Genomic DNA, 18,893 nt, shown 5'->3' on the forward strand with positions numbered 1-18,893 from the left:
GTATTCTGATATAAACTTTATTATCCCCCTGTCCCACCTGTTTACACTCCTCACCTGCGTTTCCCCTCACACCGTATCCTGCGTTCCCATTGGCTGTTCGACATGACACTCATTCCCTGTCGCACATCTGAGATCAGATATCTGACGCAGAGCCGTAGATTCTCTCTACCGCTCTGATCTGACGTGCTAGAAAACTCGAGCGCTCGGTGAGCCGGTCGGATCGAGTTGTTGGATAGTTCACACTTAGCGACCGAGAGCCGAGTTTTGATCGCCGAGTTGCTCCCGAGCCGGCAAATCTAGCGCCGACCAGGGCAAAAATCGTGTAGTGTGAACTAGGCATAACGCAGCAACGTGCACTAGGCACACGTTGTCGGATGTTTAGTATCGGAGCCTCGTTTGCGAGTACGAGTACAAGTTAATGAGCGCGGTATCGGGCAAATACTCGATACCAGTATCGGTACTCATGCATCTCTAGTAAAAACCATGAATATGGAGGTAATTCCAAGGTTTCCCCATTGCTAGATAATCATAGTGAAAGTTCTGGTGTAGCACTGTTGCTAGCTAATAAGTAAAGGTGAGGCATTTTGGCGGGAGATGGTAAGGTGAGGTAATGAGGCGAGCACGCGCACCTGCTCTCGCGCGCCTCATCTGACCTGTAGGGCGCCAAACGCGACGCCAGTCTCTCACAGTGAGCGGGAAAAACAGCGCTGCTCTGTTTCTTTATCAGAAATGACCGACTGAACTGTTTTTTTCCTGTCAGACCAAGATACGCCATGTCTGTTAAGTGCTCAGGTTGCGTTTAGACCGCGTTACATTAAAAAAAAAAAAACTTCAAAACGCACGTCAAAACGGACACTTCAGAATCAGAAGCGAAGCAGAAATGAGAGCTTGCGTGTCCCTCGCAGGCTTCCGTACTGTACGTAGTCTCTGCGGATGTGCTGTGTAAGTGTAGGAGAAACACCGGTGAGCAGCGTTGTGAGAGCGTGTGTGTGTGTATGTGTGTGTATACGCTCAGTATGGAGCAGATCAGTAATGTTCAGGTGGTTCCGTGTACCAGCTCCAATTATCTGAAACCGTTTACAGTGCATTATCGTCAGGTGAGTGAATAAAGCTCACCCGCACTCTGTCATCTGTCACACAGCATTCATTTGATCCCATCAGCCCAACCCCCATCACTGTGTCATTGCTGTTTATGTATATAATAGTGTCTGTGTGCTTCAGTGTCACGTCATGTGTCCTGAGCTGTTCAGTCAATGAATGAATGAATGAATGTTTGGGTGTTCGTGTAAACAGCATCTCTGATATTGAAGAATATGAGCTTTAGCTTGGTTAGCATCACGCCAGCAAGCTACACAGGGAAACTCATCTTACATTCTTATCATCACACACACACACTGTCATGACAAACCACTTTATTCTGCAGTGTCATTAACTGTAATATTATCATTTATAATGTAAGTCTGCTTACATATTTCAATTCTAGGTAGACATTAACAGTGATGCTAAACAAGTATTCAACAATATGTTTGTTATTTCATGTACACTGATCAGCCATAACAGCCATTTTATCAGCTCCACTTACCGTATAGAAGCACTTTGTAGTTCTACAATTACTGACTGTAGTCCATCTGTTTCTCTACATACTTTTTTAGCCAGTATCACCCTGTTCTTCAATGGTCAGGACCCACACAGGACCACCACAGAGCAGGTATTATTTAGGTGGTGGATCATTCTCAGCAGCGCTGCTGGAGTTTTTAAATACCGTGTCCACTCACTGTCCACTCTATTAGACACTCCTACCTAGTTGGTCCACCTTGTAGATGTAAGGTCAGAGACTATCGCTCATCTATCGCTGCTGTTTGAGTCGGTCATCTTCTAGACCTTCATCAGTGGTCACAGGACGCTGCCCACGGGGCGATGTTGGCTGGATATATTTTTGGGTGGTGGACTATTCTCAGTCCAGCAGTGACAGTGAGGTGTTTAAAAACTCCATCAGCATTGATGTGTCTTATCCACTCATACCAGCACAACACACACTAACACACCACCACCATGTCAGTGTCACTACAGTGCTGAGAATGATCCACCACCCAAATAATACCTGCTCTGTAGTGGTCCTGGGAGAGTCCTGACCATTGAAGAACAGCATGAAAGGGGGCTGACAAAGCATGCAGAGAAACAGATAGACTACAGTCAGTAATTGTAGAACTACAAAGTGCTTCTATATGGTAAGTGGAGCTGATAAAATGGACAGTGAGTGTAGAAACAAGGAGGTGGTTTTAATGTTATGGCTGATCAGTGTATATCCACTTTTATACACAATGTCTTGACTTTATTTATAAATAAAAGGTATTTACATGGATGAACAAATATTTAAAAAAATATTTGGGGTTATTCAGGCTGTCTCTAAAGTCTGGAAACATAGGAAATATCACTAACTATAACTAACTACAGTGGTACCTTATAACTCAATGTTCCCTAAACTCAAAATCTTTGAAACTCAATGCCCTTCATCGAGAAATGTGTACCCTTAAACTCAACATGTTCAGTTTGTTTTTTTCAGTGTATTCATTAGTTTCAAATTAACAATGAACAGTCGCTTTGCTCAGTGCTCGGCTTGTCATCAAAGTGTGCATATGAGACGAAACTGCGTTTGTGTGAAATAACCAATCAGATTCACTCTGAAATCTCCACATGTACGTGTTTAGCTGGATTTTCCTCCTGTTTCACTTTTAAACTTGTGTTACAGCTCAAATTGTAAGAATCAGCTTTTTATTTCAGGGTTTTTATATTGTACTTATGTTATTTGTGTCAATAATCAAGAGAATATATATGTATACACACACATATATAGGGGTGGCACTGTCGCCTCACAGCAAGAAGGTCCTGGGTTCGATCCCCATGTGCGGCGGTTCGGGTCCTTTCTGTGAGGAATTTGCATGTTCTCCCCGTGTCTGAGTGGGTTTCCTCCGGGAGCTCCGGTTTTCTCCCACAGATACTAAATTGTCCATGACTGTGTTTGACATTAAACTTGTGAACTGATGAACTGTGTAACGAGTAGCTATTGTTTCTGTCATGAATGTAACCAAAGTGTATAAAACATGACAATAACATCCTAATAAATAAATTCATATGCATATACATAAATAGATGAATAGATAACATGATTGCCAGATATTACGATACTTTCTCAGCATTTCGCAGGCATTGTGGCGTACTCAGTTCTAAGAATAAGCAGACTAAATGATATTTTTACATTTTAAAATATTTAAAAACATTTAAATTTTCTGCGTATTTACACAATGCTCTGCAAAATAAAAAGATTAAAATGTCAAGTTTCTTTAACAAAAAAATAGTATTTGCATGCCACAAAGTGCAGGTGTGTTTTTGTGTGGAAGCAGCAAAAATGCAGATACTAAAGAAGGATTAAGACATGAACTTTGCAGAAGCTTATAGCACACAAACCTCACAAAGAAAACCACGTTGTATGTACGAGAAAAAAAGCTGGTTTAATTAGTCTTGTTTTAGCTGTTTTGAAATGGCTTATTCTTAGTTTTTTTAATGATTATTTTAGAACTTTTTCCCATGCAAACTTTTATAAGTAAAAAAAACACCTATGCTCAGTTTGTTTGGCAGGTCGATGCACTGCTAGTATTCGAAGTCAGATTTCAGCAGTGGTGTGCTAGCTTAATTGATCACAGCTTTGACCATAGGACTATAGTGCAAATAGTTACAATAAAAATGATAACATTCACAGTAATGGGGTAAATAAAAAATAAGTTTGTGTGTGTGTGAGACATGGTCACCCACTGTCCCTCACCTGGTGGCAGGTGTATGTGTAGAGTGCTGCCAGTGTTCAGCTCTCTCTGTGCTCCCCTAATAGGTGGGGCAGTTTGTCGGGGTCTGGGAGGGAGTTGAAATTGGGGATGATGGTGTTAAATTTGGGGACGAATTGGGACCGAATGTGGCTGTATTTGGTACATTGAGTGAGGAAGTGCAGCTCTGTCTCTACTGTACTGGGAGTGCAGTACTGGCACAGCCTCTCCTCCCGGGGCCGCCAGGACCGGGTGTGTCGCCCCGTCTCCACGGCCAGGTTGTGTGCGCTCAGTCTGTACCTAGAAGCTGAACCCCTGCATGCCTTCAAAAGACTTGGTGGTTCTTGACTTGGTACTACTGCCATCTTTTGTAAATCTTACACTGTAAGAACAAAGTATGTTTTGCCTCTTCATTAATCCTCTTACTGTGTACTGGGGCAAAAAGACAGATTTGTTGTACTTAGACCAGTTTGGTTTATCCTTCTGGAATATTACACACCTCACAGTGGATAAGGAGATTTTTGGATCTGTAGCTACACATACAGCATATGAACACCTGAACATGAGCATTAATATGGTGTACAAAAAATATTTTTTAATAAGAACTAATTAATTTGTTCACCTAATGCCAAGTTCACACTACACGACTTTCCAAGTTGACAGGTTGCTGTACATTTCACACTACACAACTGGATTTCTTGTAATCGGGAGTCTTCCAAGTCGGTGTGGCTTTCACACTACACGACTGATCGGTGATAGGGGGTTTCACACTACACCATCTATTACCAACTGGAATCGCAGGCGAGCTTCTCTGGTCTCCCAAACTACGTTTTGTCACGAAATCAAACGCGAGAAGTGACGAGGGGTTAAATGATACCACGTCCAAAAACAAGTAGTGAGCGATCAAAGTTTGTGCGCCGATGTGCAGCGTAAAAACAAGTAGGAAAAATAGGAACAGCATGGATAGTTCTATAGTGAGTTGAAGGTTAATAAATATTTTTTGCAATGCAGTGTTGATTTTATGTTTTGTAGAGAACGATGAGGTCAGAAATACTGTAAAACTTGTGTGTGCGCCGATGTATTCTAATATAAACTATATTATGCCCCTGTCCCACCTTTTTACAACTTCTCCCCTGCGTTTCCTCTCACACCGTAACTTGCGTTCTCATTGGCTGTTCGAAAAAAGCACTCATTGCCAGTCAGGCAACTCAGATCCAGATATCTGACATGCTAGAAATCTCTCTTCGGTCAAGCGCTCAGTGAGTGCTCGGCGAGCCGCTCGGATCGAGTTGTTGGGTAGTTCACACATGGCGATTGAGAGCCGAGTTTCGATCGCTGAGCGAACGGCGAGTTGCTCCTGAGCCGGCAAATCTAGCGCCGACCAGTCGGCGAGCGAAAATCAGGGCAAAAATCGTGTAGTGTGAACTAGGCATAACTGTATCAATGGATTCCAACGATTCTGTAGCTGACGGAACGAATGTCTCTCTCTCATTCTTTGGAATGTTGCACTGCAGTCAACATTTCAGCAACTTCATCTTTTTTTTTCCTTCTGTTGTCCTGTCATGCATTAGGCCCTCTGTTTTTTTGGGGCACCTGTGATTGTTTCCTTTTTAATTGTTCCTTTCCATCTGCTCTCGGGGTTTTGTACATTTTTCAATATGCAGTAATGTTTCCTCTGAAGTTAAACTGGCAATCCCCAGTTGTAGACCTATTGTTTCTTGCGAGTTGTCTTAGTCAGCCATATCCGCTCCTCTCTGCTGGTATGGAAGGAATTTATGGTGTAATCAGATGCTCATGGGACTCTTTTGTAATCACATTTTGCTCATGCAAAGTCATTAAAGTGATGCACACTGCAATGGCAAAATCACTGTTAGGACACGCAGAACTTGTGCGTTTCCCTCTCGGAGGACACGTTCGGTCTGGTCAAAGAACATTAGCAACACTGACTCTGTAATTAGGAAATACGGTTTGAGAAAAGCATCGGTTACTTGGCCACAATATTTTCTCCATCTATATACAGTATATACAGTGTATCACAAAAGTAAGTACACCCCTCACATTTCTGCAAATATTTTATTATATCTTTTCATGGGACAACACTATAGACATGAAACTTGGATATAACTTAGAGTAGTCAGTGTACAGCTTGTATAGCAGAGTAGATTTACTGTCTTCTGAAAATAACTCAACACACAGCCATTAATGTCTAAATAGCTGCAACATAAGTGAGTACACCCCACAGTGAACATGTCCAAATTGTGCCCAAAGTGTCAATATTTTGTGTGACCACCATTATTATCCAGCACTGCCTTAACCCTCCTGGGCATGGAATTCACCAGAGCTGCACAGGTTGCTACTGGAATCCTCTTCCACTCCTCCATGATGACATCACGGAGCTGGTGGATGTTAGACACCTTGAACTCCTCCACCTTCCACTTGAGGATGCGCCACAGGTGCTCAATTGGGTTTAGTCCATCACCTTTACCTTCAGCTTCCTCAGCAAGGCAGTTGTCATCTTGGAGGTTGTGTTTGGGGTCGTTATCCTATTGGAAAACTGCCATGAGGCCCAGTTTTCGAGGGAGGGGATCATGCTCTGTTTCAGAATGTCACAGTACATGTTGGAATTCATGTTTCCCTCAACGAACTGCAGCTCCCCAGTGCCAGCAACACTCATGCAGCCCAAGACCATGATGCTACCACCACCATGCTTGACTGTAGGCAAGATACAGTTGTCTTGGTACCTCTCACCAGGGCGCCGCCACACATGCTCGACACCATCTGAGCCAAACAAGTTTATCTTGGTCTCGTCAGACCACAGGGCATTCCAGTAATCCATGTTCTTGGACTGCTTGTCTTCAGCAAACTGTTTGCGGGCTTTCTTGTGCGTCAGCTTCCTTCTGGGATGACGACCATGCAGACCGAGTTGATGCAGTGTGCGGCGTATGGTCTGAGCACTGACAGGCTGACCTCCCACGTCTTCAACCTCTGCAGCAATGCTGGCAGCACTCATGTGTCTATTTTTTAAAGCCAACCTCTGGATATGACGCCGAACACGTGGACTCAACTTCTTTGGTCGACCCTGGCGAAGCCTGTTCCGAGTGGAACCTGTCCTGGAAAACCGCTGTATGACCTTGGCCACCATGCTGTAGCTCAGTTTCAGGGTGTTAGCAATCTTCTTATAGCCCAGGCCATCTTTGTGGAGAGCAACAATTCTATTTCTCACATCCTCAGAGAGTTCTTTGCCATGAGGTGCCATGTTGAATATCCAGTGGCCAGTATGAGAGAATTGTACCCAAAACACCAAATTTAACAGCCCTGCTCCCCATTTACACCTGGGACCTTGACACATGACACCAGGGAGGGACAACGACACATTTGGGCACAATTTGGACATGTTCACTGTGGGGTGTACTCACTTATGTTGCAGCTATTTAGACATTAATGGCTGTGTGTTGAGTTATTTTCAGAAGACAGTAAATCTACACTGCTATACAAGCTGTACACTGACTACTCTAAGTTATATCCAAGTTTCATGTCTATAGTGTTGTCCCATGAAAAGATATAATGAAATATTTGCAGAAATGTGAGGGGTGTACTCATTTTTGTGATACACTGTATATTATGTGTAAAATAATAAAAAGTTTTTAGATGCTGCTACAGTTTTTACACTGGATGCCCTTCCGGACGCAATTCTCCTTATATTATTCTGACTTTGGTTCCAATGGCTAGGCTGTTCGGTCATCCCTCTCGTCAGAAATAGCCGATCTGATGTCTGTGTAGGTGTCTACACGCTTAATAATCCTTCAGTAGCATTTCTATATGTAAATTTTGTTAATTTAAATAATTAAATTTACAATTCACGCTACTGCACTGCCAGTCTCTGCCTCATGATGTCTCCAACTTATTTGAAGCCATAAAACCTTCCTCTCAGCCAGCAGTGGCTGTTTCATGCACAAACACTATATACTCAGGGTATTCCTCCACCACTTGTTCCAGAGCTTCAGCAGTTGAGGTGGTGATACACAATCCGGACTTCCTTCCCCAGACAGGACCAGTTAGATCTATCAGATCCTGACCAGACCAGTGGCACCATAGGAACTCAAAACCAGGTCTTAGCAATGGTAAACTAGCGGCTTTTGATAGGCTTAGGTAAACTGTTTTAGTGACTCTAGTGGAGTCACATCGATGCACACCAGGTCATTGTATTTCCTAATGCTGATTAGTATTTTAATCTGTTATGCCTTTCATTTCTTGCTGCTCAGTTGAAAACCATTATCTTAACTAGAGATGGACCGATCGGGGTTTTTGGCACCGATTCCGATCTCCTATCAGGGACATCGGCCGATAGCCGATTCCGATCGGGGGGGGGGGGGGGGGGGGTTAATTAGCAGTAAATAAACTTAAAAAGAGCCTCACAGTAAAGATAAACCGGAGCAGCGCGCGCGCTTGTGTGTGTGTGCCTTTAGAAGATACGCTTTGTTCACAGTATCGCTTATAAGTGATTCATTGATTCATGAGTTGATTCGTTTTTATGTGAAGCGTAAGTTTCTCTTCTCAGTTATCTCTCCGTGTTTACTGTTATTAATTAAATGTTGTGGTTTTAAATAAACACCAGCTACTACAGAACATTTTGTGTGACTCTTACATTAAAAAGCTTCATTAAAAAGCTTAATTAAAAAGCTTAATTAAACTGCTATTACCACAGATCTGTAACCGAGTCAGACTCGTTCCGTCTAAGGAGCTAAAAGTTTTCTAAAAGTTCAGCAGATGATCCTGAACTAACGAATTTGGTAATGAATAAACTTTTGCCTCTGATTGGCTCTGCAACGTTTTCTGTTCTCATCTACATCACAAGTAAGAACCGCTTACGATTTACCAAAGTGAACCAGGAGTTTATATAACGTGCTGATAGAATCGACTCAGATGTGACCGGGTTGAATTATGTTTTTAAAGTAAATATTACAATCAGCAAAATTACATCGTATGTATGATGCACAACGTTAATGATGTTATTTTAGGTCGTGAAGAGCTTTCACTGTGGTTTCTGTACGATGGTTGATGAATGATGATGTGATGGTTGGTGCTTCGTAGCTCAAAGTCTGGATCAATCCACTGAGCTGTTAACTTAACGTGGTCTTTATATATCACACGATCGGATCGGCTACTTTTAGGAAATATCGGCCGATCGCCGATAGCATATTTTGATTAAAAATCGGCCGATACCGATTCATAGCCGATCGATCGTCCCATCTCTAATCTTAACATAAGTAGTTACAAAAATGTCCAATCTCTCTGTTGTTAAAAGGTTTGCTTATCCCTGTTTAGAACTTGCGCTGGCCAAATCTCAAGTCCACACAATACAGATAAATGAGGCTATACTATATCATACAGATGTTTATAATAATAATAATGAAAATTTTTTATAAAAACTACAATAATAACAACAACGATAATAGTTAAAATAATACAATTTAATAATAAAATGTACAACAACAATAATAATAATAGTAATAATAATAACAATAATATTTATAATAATAAAAATGAATAATAAAATGAACAACAATAATAATAGTAATAATAATAATAACAATAATAATTATAATAATAAAAATGAATAATAAAATGTACAACAATAATAATAATAGTAATAATAATAACAATAATAATTATAATAATAAAAATAAATAATAAAATGTACAACAATAATAATAATAGTAATAATAATAACAATAATAATTATAATAATAAAAATGAATAATAAAATGAACAACAATAATAATAGTAATAATAATAATAACAATAATAATTATAATAATAAAAATGAATAATAAAATGTACAACAATAATAATAATAGTAATAATAATAATAACAATAATTATAATAATACAAATTAATAATAAAATGTACAATAATAATAATAGTAATAATAATAACAATAATAATTATAAAAAAATTTATAATACATTTTACAACAATAATAATGATAATAATAACAACAATAATAATAATTAAATTAAAAATTAATAATAAAATGTACAGCAATAATAATAATATTAATAATAATAACAACAACAATAAGTATAATAATGAAAGTTAGTCATTAAAATTACAACAATTCTAATGATAAAATAATGAAAATTATTAATAAAAAGTATAACAATAATAATAATAATAAATTGTTTAAGAAATAGAAATAAAAAGTAAATTTATAATCATAATAAAATAACAAAAATAATAAAAATAGTAATAAAAAGTACAATAATAGTAATAACAACAATATAATAAAAAAAAAAATAATATTAATGTACAGATGGTAATAATTTGTTGGTAATTGATATAGAAGTTAATTTAGTTAATACTGTCAATTTTGTTCATAAAAATTATATTTTGCATAGTCTGCTAGTCATTTTATAATAACTACACTTAAAATATCTGGAAGAGCTTTAATATGCTGACTGCATTTTTATTAATTATGGTTACCATGTTTTGTTCGCAGTGCTCAGGGGGCACAATAGTAAATTAATCTAGCCCACTACCACTGGTATCCAGAGTATGAATCCCCTGTGGCACTATCAACCAGTCGGTCGTTTACATACAGGCATGATTGGCTATGTCAGGGGGGTGGAGTGGCATCCTGTAACATGGCCCTGGATTCAACGCACAATCAGTTGTGCCATTTTGGAGCCTCTGCAATTTTTCCAAAATTGTTAGCATTAGCAAATAAATAATTGCAGACACACAACATTCTGTGCTCGTATCTTACGTATCAACAAAACTCCTTGCCAATCCAAGATCACATAGGCAACAAATATGGTGGCTCCCCCTCCTCCTAGATGTTGCAGCAACAGCAGCATCTGCATCATTGAGTCAGTGCGCTGTGCCACCCACGTGTCCCTGCTGGCACAGGTCCCGAAAGACTATTGCTGCCAACCCACTTAAGTAACTATACCCATAATGCCGCCTCTGAGCTTATTTTATGTTTATTTTATGTCACCTGTGAACAAACATTCACTAAAGGGGTATTGCTATAGAATTGGCTTTAGAATTCTTTGCCACACAAATCTATTAACAGGCATGCTTCTGTGCCCACGGGTAAGCAATGCCCTGTATTGTGACTGGTTGGGCACATGGTGGATAACTTAATGAAGATGAAGCAATGTATCTTTGTATTTAAAAAGTAGCATTTTTGGGTACACATACACAAATTGTGGCTGTCAGGTGTGTTTCGGGTACTGTAATCATTAAATGCCGCCCCTCTGGTGGATTAAGTCCCAATTAATTAGTGACCTATTGGACACCAAACTTTTAAATTGTGCTGAACACTCTGTGGTTCCTGGGTGGAGCTGTAAGTCGCTCGTGTCCTGCAAGCCAGCAGCTGAGCCAACATGGTCAACTGGTCCAGCTGCCCGCCTGCTGCTTTAGCCACAGGTGTCCAAGCCAGGGAGGAGGGGTATCAAAGAGAGCACGTTGTGGAGAGATGTAGGGTGTTGCCGGATTAGAATGGGGCCGGTGGATGGACAACGGTGCGGATTGGGTGGGGAATAAGGAACAGATGAGGAACAATGGGGACAGCCAGGCTGGAGAGAGCAGAGGGGTGAGGAGGCTGTGGAAACATGTGGCAGGTATTGATCCAGTACTGGACCACTGGGCGTGTTAGGTGGGCAAGATGTTCAGACAGAGATGCAGGATAGAGAATAGAGGTGATTCATTCAATGGTGAAAGTGGCCAGTATGCTCTTCTTTTGGAAGGCACTCTGATGGCATTGCTAATGGGTCACATCATTTATCAGCCGCAGTGAACCACCAATCACACCAGGTTTTATTATGACTTTATTCAGTCAGAGAGTCAGAGTCAGAGAGGTTTTATTGTCATTTCAGCTACATACAAGTACATATTGAAACGAAACAGCGTTCCTCTAGGATCACGGTGTGACACGGTACAAAAAGTGCAAGACAAAACAGTGTAAATACAAAACAGTGTAAATACAACAATAAATACAAAAAATCCTATAATAAATAACTACAAAAGATATTCCTAATTATCCCTAATCTAAACAAGTAATTAGAAGACAGGACTAAAGACAAGTGTTAGTACATGATGGTGAATAGATGGTACAATGGTTCATGAGGTAGTGACATGTTGTACATTAGCAGCGTAAAATTGGCAATGCCGATAAGGTGCCTAAAAAGTAAATAAGGTGCAAAAATACAAGTAAGGTGCAGAAATTACTTGTTCAGTTCCAGGAGGTGTGCAAAAAATGCAAGTAACATAGTCAATACAGTTCAGTGTGTGGCAGCAGAAAATTTCCGGAGGAAATTGTTACAGTACTGAGTTGAGGAGTCTGATTGCTTGTGGGATAAAACTGTTACACAGTCTGGTTGTGTTAGTCCGGATGCTGCGGTATCGTCTCCCAGACGGGAGCAGAGTAAAAAGTCCTTGTGATGGATGGGTTGGATCGTCCACAATGCTGAGAGCTTTGCGGATGCAGCGGGTGTTAAAAATGTCCGTGAGAGATGGAAGAGCGACCCCGATGATCTTTTCAGCTGTCCTCACTACTCGCTGGAGAGTCCTGCGGTCCGACGCAGTACAATTTCCGAACCAGACAGTGATGCAGCCGCTCGGGATGCTCTCGATTGTTCCTCTGTAGAACGTGGTGAGAATGGGGGGTGGCAGATGAGCTTTCCTCAGTCTTCTCAAAAAGTAGAGACGCTGCTGGGCTTTCTTGGTTATAGAACTGGTGTTCTTGGTGAATATTGGTTGTGGTGATTATTGGTTTTGCATTACAATCTTCCGGGAATCAATAAAATATTCAAATATAACTTTGCATAAGGGTGCATTCACATGAGGCAAAACTGCTTTTGCGCTGACTGTGCCGTTGTTTCCTATGGAGTGTGGTGGCTCCCTAAGCGACACGCACCGTACACTTTTGGCGTGTTGGATTCACGTTTTTTTGCGTTTTCTGCCACGCTCAAATTTCACCTGATTGAACTTTGACCTAGTTTGCTGCTGACATTTCAAAGTGCCTTCAATGAGACGAACTGTTTGATATGACATGGTAAAAGCAACTCGGGCCCTATGAACAATGCTTAACATGAATACTAATTAGGTAAGCTTGTGTGGTGTAATGATAAGAACCACTCTGTTGGTAACAGCAGTGCCTGGCAGTTCCTGGAGTTCGGTGGTTCGAATCCCAGGCTAGGCTCACAAGTACATAAGAAATCTGGTGGTACGTGTACCTAGCAATTGTGGAGACATATTAGTGCACCCTCAGTGACAAGTTCAAGCCTTCAATGCCTTAGGAAGGGCATTTGGCATAAAAACCATGCCAAATCAAATATGCTGACAAATGATCTGCTGTGGCGACCCTAATGGGATCAGCCGAGGAGCAATAATTCATAACTCGCCTCACAGCAAGAAAGTCCTGAGTTCGATTCCCAGGTGGAGCGGCCCAGGTCCTTTCTGTGTGAAGTATGCATATTCTTACCGTGTCTGCGTGAGGTTTCGTCCTGGAGCTCCGGTTTCCTCCCACAGTCCAAAGACGTGCAAGTGAGATTTAAAATCCTAATAAATGAATGAATAAATAAATAAATAAATAATCCAACAGAGTATAAAACCACCTCTTTGTTTCTACACTCACTGTCCATTTTATCAGCTCCACTTACCATATAGAAGCACTTTCTAGTTCTACAATTACCAACTGTAGTCCATCTATTTCTCTACATATCTTTTTAGCCTGCTTTCACCCTTTTCTTCAATGGTCAGGACCCCCACAGGACCACTACAGAGCAGGTATTATTTAGGTGGTGGATCATTCTCAGCACTGCAGTGACAATGACATGGTGGTGGTGTGTTAGTGTGTGTTGTGCTGGTATGAGTGGATCAGACACAGCAGCACTGCTGGAGTTTTTAAATACCGTGTCCACTCACTGTCCACTCTATTAGACACTCCTACCTAGTTGGTCCACCTTGTAGATGTAAAGTCAGAGACGATCGCTCATCTATTGCTGCTGTTTGAGTTGGTCATCTTCTAGACCTTCATCAGTGGTCACAGGACGCTGCCCACAGGGCGCTGTTGGCTGGATATTTTTGGTTGGTGGACTATTCTCAGTCCAGCAGTGACAGTGAGGTGTTTATAAACTCCATCAGCATTGCTGTGTCTTATCCACTTATACCAGCACAACACACACTAACACACCACCCCCATGTCAGTGTCATTGCAGTGCTGAGAATGATCCACCACCCAAATAATACCTGCTCTGTAGTGGTCCTGTGAGAGTCCTGACCATTGAAGAACAGCATGAAAGGGGGGTAACAAAGCATGCAGAGTAACGGATGGACTACAGTCAGTAATTGTAGAACTACAAAGTGCTCCTATATGGTAAGTGGAGCTGATAAAATGGACAGTGAGTGTAGAAACAAGGAGGTGGTTTTAATGTTATGGCTGATTGGTGTATGTCATTGGGTTTGTTGTGAGGCCAGATTAGATGATGTAAATGCCTTTTATGTTTGTTCTTTGTACTATCAATAAGCGCTGGACAGAGAGGCAAACAAAGTAAAACTTTGTCATTTTCTATGCAGCCAAAACCGGAATTAATTCACAAATTGTATGTCAGCTCTACAATACTGAGCTTCAAACTTAATGTCAATATTGAATCAAAATAGAAAAAGAGCTCTGACACTTTTGTGATACCCACAATACTCAGTAACGTATTTAGATATTTTTTATGAGACCGACACCACCTTGTCATGTTATCCCTCCTTACAGCTGACAATCATCTCTAAGCAGTTGATACTCTGAAACGTCAGATGGCTCCTACAGCGAGCCTTGTTAAATCACCCTGGAGAGCTAAAATACAGGTGGCCAGTAAGGTCAGTAACGCCCTTTGACCTATTCTGGTGATGGGGTGTGTTTTTTCTTGACACTTTGCTAATCAGCTGTGGAAAACGAAAGGTGAGACGCACACTTGCTTTTTAGTGTCATTGTAATGGCAGCCAGCCTGCTGAGAAATAGAATATCTGTCGGCTGCCACAGTCCGCTATCAACCAGGAACACCAGAAGTGTGAAGTCATTCTTTTTAGGGACCATAATGTTGATTTTTATTAGATTTATATAAGGGCCAGTGATAGCTCAGTGGTTAAGGTACTGGACTATTAAACAGAAGGTTGCCACTGTTGGGTCCCTGAGCAAGGCCCTTAACCCTCAATTGCTCATCGTGTAAGTCGCTTTGGATAAAAGCGTCTGCTAAATGCTGAAAATGTAAATGTAAAATGTAAATATTATTTATTTATTTATTTATTTATTTTTTACAGCTGAATGGGTTGATGGTCAATTAAAAAAAAAAAAAATATATATATAATTAAAACATGAAAACACATTAGCACATTTTTAGTGCTTTTTGTTTATTGCAACACAATCTTTGTTGTAACTCGCTTTATAATTCATTTCGCCGGAATTGAATGAATTGCTAAGTCAAACGTGCTCTTGGCGCAGCAATAAAGCACGCTAGCACACCGGAGCTGACATCTCAAACTCGTGAGTTAGAATTTTAGCTCTGCTACCAGCAGGCTGGGCGCCTACATGGACAATGATTGGCTCGTCTGTTGAGTTGATGCCAAAGGGGTTTCCTCATAACAATACAATTACGATCTCTGCCGGCTAATTGATGGCGCCTGCACAGAGACAGTGGATAGTGGAGATCGACTGCAGTTGGCTACTGCACACGTGTCGAAGAAGAGGTATGTTATTCACAGCTCTTCTTGATCGTAGTGGAAGTCAGCAACAGACTAGATTGGGAGAAAAAATGGCAAAAATAATAAGAACAAATTGAGAAGAAAGAGACAGCAATTGTATGTAAATCTGTTTCTTCATTTTTTGTAAGCTGAAGACGCCAAGTGTTGCGAAAGTGGATTTTGTTCTCGTTTTCATTCTTGATATAGCACTAAAGTCATCCCACAGCTTCGGATTTCTGTTTTTATTTACTGTGCTTCATAATGCACCACATATTTACAACAGGAGACAGATCTGGACTGCAGACAGGCCAGTGTAGCACATGCACTCTTTTACCACAAAGCCACCTTACTGTTATACGTGCAGAATGTTAGATGGCATTGTCTTGCTAAAACGAACAGGGGCATTTCTAAGAACGATTGTCTAGATGGAAGCATATGCTGCTTTAAAATGCAGGGCTATGTGTCCATTAGCATTAATAGTACCTTCACAGATGTACACAATACCCATACTACTGATACAAACTCAGCCACTGACTTTTAAACTTTGCATTAGGGCCAGCTGGGAAAATTCTTTCTGCTTTTGACCTGAAAAACATAAAGTTTGTTATTTTTTGAGCGGTGGGCTCGTCAGACCACAGCACATGTCTTTACTTTGCATCAGTCAATCTTAGATAAGCCTGAGCCCTGAGAAGTCGGGGACATTTCTGGTTGGGGTTAATTTATGGATTCTAGGGTTAGAATCAGTCAAGGCTTATCTCGCATTTATAAATGCAGCGATGAACCGTTTACTGTCGAGGGTTTTCCAAAGTATCCCTAAACCCATGTGTTTATATTTATTTCAAAAGCATGGTGTTCCTTAATTCAGTTTGAGGACTTGTTATTTGTTCACACTGTATTTTTTAAAAGTGGCAAGTTTTAATTAGTCCTTGGTCGTAAACAACTGAGCCTTTTGTTTTTTTTATACCCAATCCTGGCAGCATCACCTGTATTAGATGTAGATTACACTGATCAGCCATAACATTAAAACCACCTCTTTGTTTCTACACTCGCTGTCCATTTTATCAGCTCCACTTACCATATAGAAGCACTTTGTAGTTCTACAATTACTGACTGTAGTCCATCTGTTACTCTGCATGCTTTTTAGCCTGCTTTCACCCTGTTCTTCAATGATCAGGACCCCCACAGGACCACCACAGAGCAGGTATTATTTAGGTGGTGGATCATTCTCAGCACTGCAGTGACACTGACATGGTGGTGGTGTGTTAGTGTGTGTTGTGCTGGTATGAGTGGATAAGACACAGCAGTGCTGATGGAGTTTTTAAACACCTCACTGTCACTGCTGGACTGAGAATAGTCCACCAACCAAAAATATCCAGCCAACAGCACCCTGTGGGCAGCGTCCTGTGACCACTAATGAATGTAGAAACAAGGAGGTGGTTTTAATGTTATGGCTGATCAGTGTAAGTTAAAATAAGAAATATCTCTTTACGAACTTTCAATTAATTTACCTGTGAAGTACTAATTTATTATTTGCATTTTACCTACTGTCCCAAGCAGCAGGTCATTATCACTGATATGATTGGCTCTGTTTAAGGAGCAGGATGGTCGTAGCCCAGAGGATTGGGACCTTGGCAGTGCTTGTGCCCAGTGTTACTCAGGGAACCCAACCTGCTGCGACCCTAAACAGGATGAATCAGTTGATGAAAATAATAAAATGTAATTAATATTATCCTAATGAGCACATTCAGTTTATTTACAGTCTTATGAGTAATAGTAGCTTTTTGTAGAGTCATTGGCGGTGAAGACGTGTTTCCAGTGTAGTAGCACTATCAGCCCTCTTATGAGAGTGAGTAAGTAGAACAGCCATGTCTATTTCCCAACATTGTATGACCTTGGTTAGCTGGAAACCTCAGGCCACTTCCGTAGCCTGGCTAAGATCTATGAGCTGTATAATAGTGAGAGCTGGGTGGCGACTCAAGTCGAGAACATTTTCCCACTGTGCGGAGTAGCCTCGGCCCCGCAGCCGGGCGGTTTTATTCGCCATTCAGGGCATTGTATCTGCGTCCTGTATATCACTTCCCTGTAAGATTGTGGATTGTTTATTGGAACAATGATGTTTGGAGCTCTGAAAAGCTTCATAAATCACTCGTGTTGTAATTTAAAGTATAGCTGTCTACTTTTAGATAGAGCTTGTGTTCTTAGAATATTTCCCAACGTACAGTGGAACATTGAAACATTTATTACAGCAGCTTTGGAGAGCGACATTGATGTATTTTATTACCATGTCACAATCCTGCTCAGCTTTGTTTCTAAAACTAGGCCTCTAAATTGTTAGGTTGGGGTGAAGATAGCAGCAGCTCATGAAAGGACTGGCCTTGGTGCCTAGACCCAATGTACTGTTGCTGTTAAATTGTGAAGGTGTTTAGGTTATTTTTCTAAGAACAAATTATGAGTATTTTCCATATAATTGTTTTGTCGTCTAGTAAAACAACATAGTCTAGTTTATTCCTGACAAAGTAAAAGTGCTTACTGATTTTTCCAGCAGCTGTTACTGTTAAATTGCTAAAGAACACGTTAAGATAGAACATGAAGCAAGTGGCAAAAGGAATCATACAGGATCAGTTTCAAAGCTTATTTTTTACCGACTGATCCTGTATTCATGGGACACCACAGAGGATCTGGACCGCATACCTGATTTGGCTTAGTTTTTACACCAGATACCCTTTCTAATGCAACCCATAGGGCTTGGGACTAGCACTGAGAGCGCACATTCCTGATGCAACCCATAGGGCTTGGGACTAGCACTGAGAGCGCACATTTCTGATGCAACCCATAGGGCTTGGGACTAGCACTGAGAGCGCACATTCCTGATGCAACCCATAGGGTTTGGGACTAGCACTGAGAGCGCACATTCCTGATGCAACCCATAGGGCTTGGGACTAGCACTGAGAGCGCACATTCCTGATGCAACCCATAGGGCTTGGGACTAGCACTGAGAGCGCACATTCCTAATGCAACCCATAGGGCTTGGGACTAGCACTGAGAGCGCACATTCCTGATGCAACCCATAGGGCTTGGGACTAGCACTGAGAGCGCACATTCCTGATGCAACCCATAGGGCTTGGGACTAGCACTGAGAGCACACATTCCTGATGCAACCCATAGGGCTTGGGACTAGCACTGAGAGCGCACATTCCTGATGCAACCCATAGGGCTTGGGACTAGCACTGAGAGCGCACATTCCTGATGCAAACCATAGGGCTTGGGACTAGCACTGAGAGCACACATTCCTGATGCAACCCATAGGGCTTGGGACTAGCACTGAGAGCGCACATTCCTGATGC

At 41.1% G+C, this 18,893-nt stretch overlaps 1 protein-coding gene across 2 annotated transcripts in view; it reads left to right on the forward strand.

Moving 5' to 3' along the window:
- The first annotated feature begins 813 nt into the window (after positions 1 to 813).
- Positions 814 to 18,893, forward strand: part of nudt14 (nudix (nucleoside diphosphate linked moiety X)-type motif 14) — a 59,108-nt gene continuing 41,028 nt past the window's right edge. Inside the window, exon 1 of one of the 2 annotated variants that reach the window (XM_063001356.1) lies at positions 814 to 963. In XM_063001356.1, the coding sequence (XP_062857426.1) occupies positions 934 to 963 (30 nt within the window). In that variant the 5' untranslated portion in view covers positions 814 to 933. The other variant, XM_063001355.1, reaches the window with a different exon arrangement.

The sequence above is a fragment of the Trichomycterus rosablanca genome, chromosome 9 (assembly GCF_030014385.1).
Source record: "Trichomycterus rosablanca isolate fTriRos1 chromosome 9, fTriRos1.hap1, whole genome shotgun sequence".
Taxonomy (NCBI): domain Eukaryota; kingdom Metazoa; phylum Chordata; class Actinopteri; order Siluriformes; family Trichomycteridae; genus Trichomycterus; species Trichomycterus rosablanca.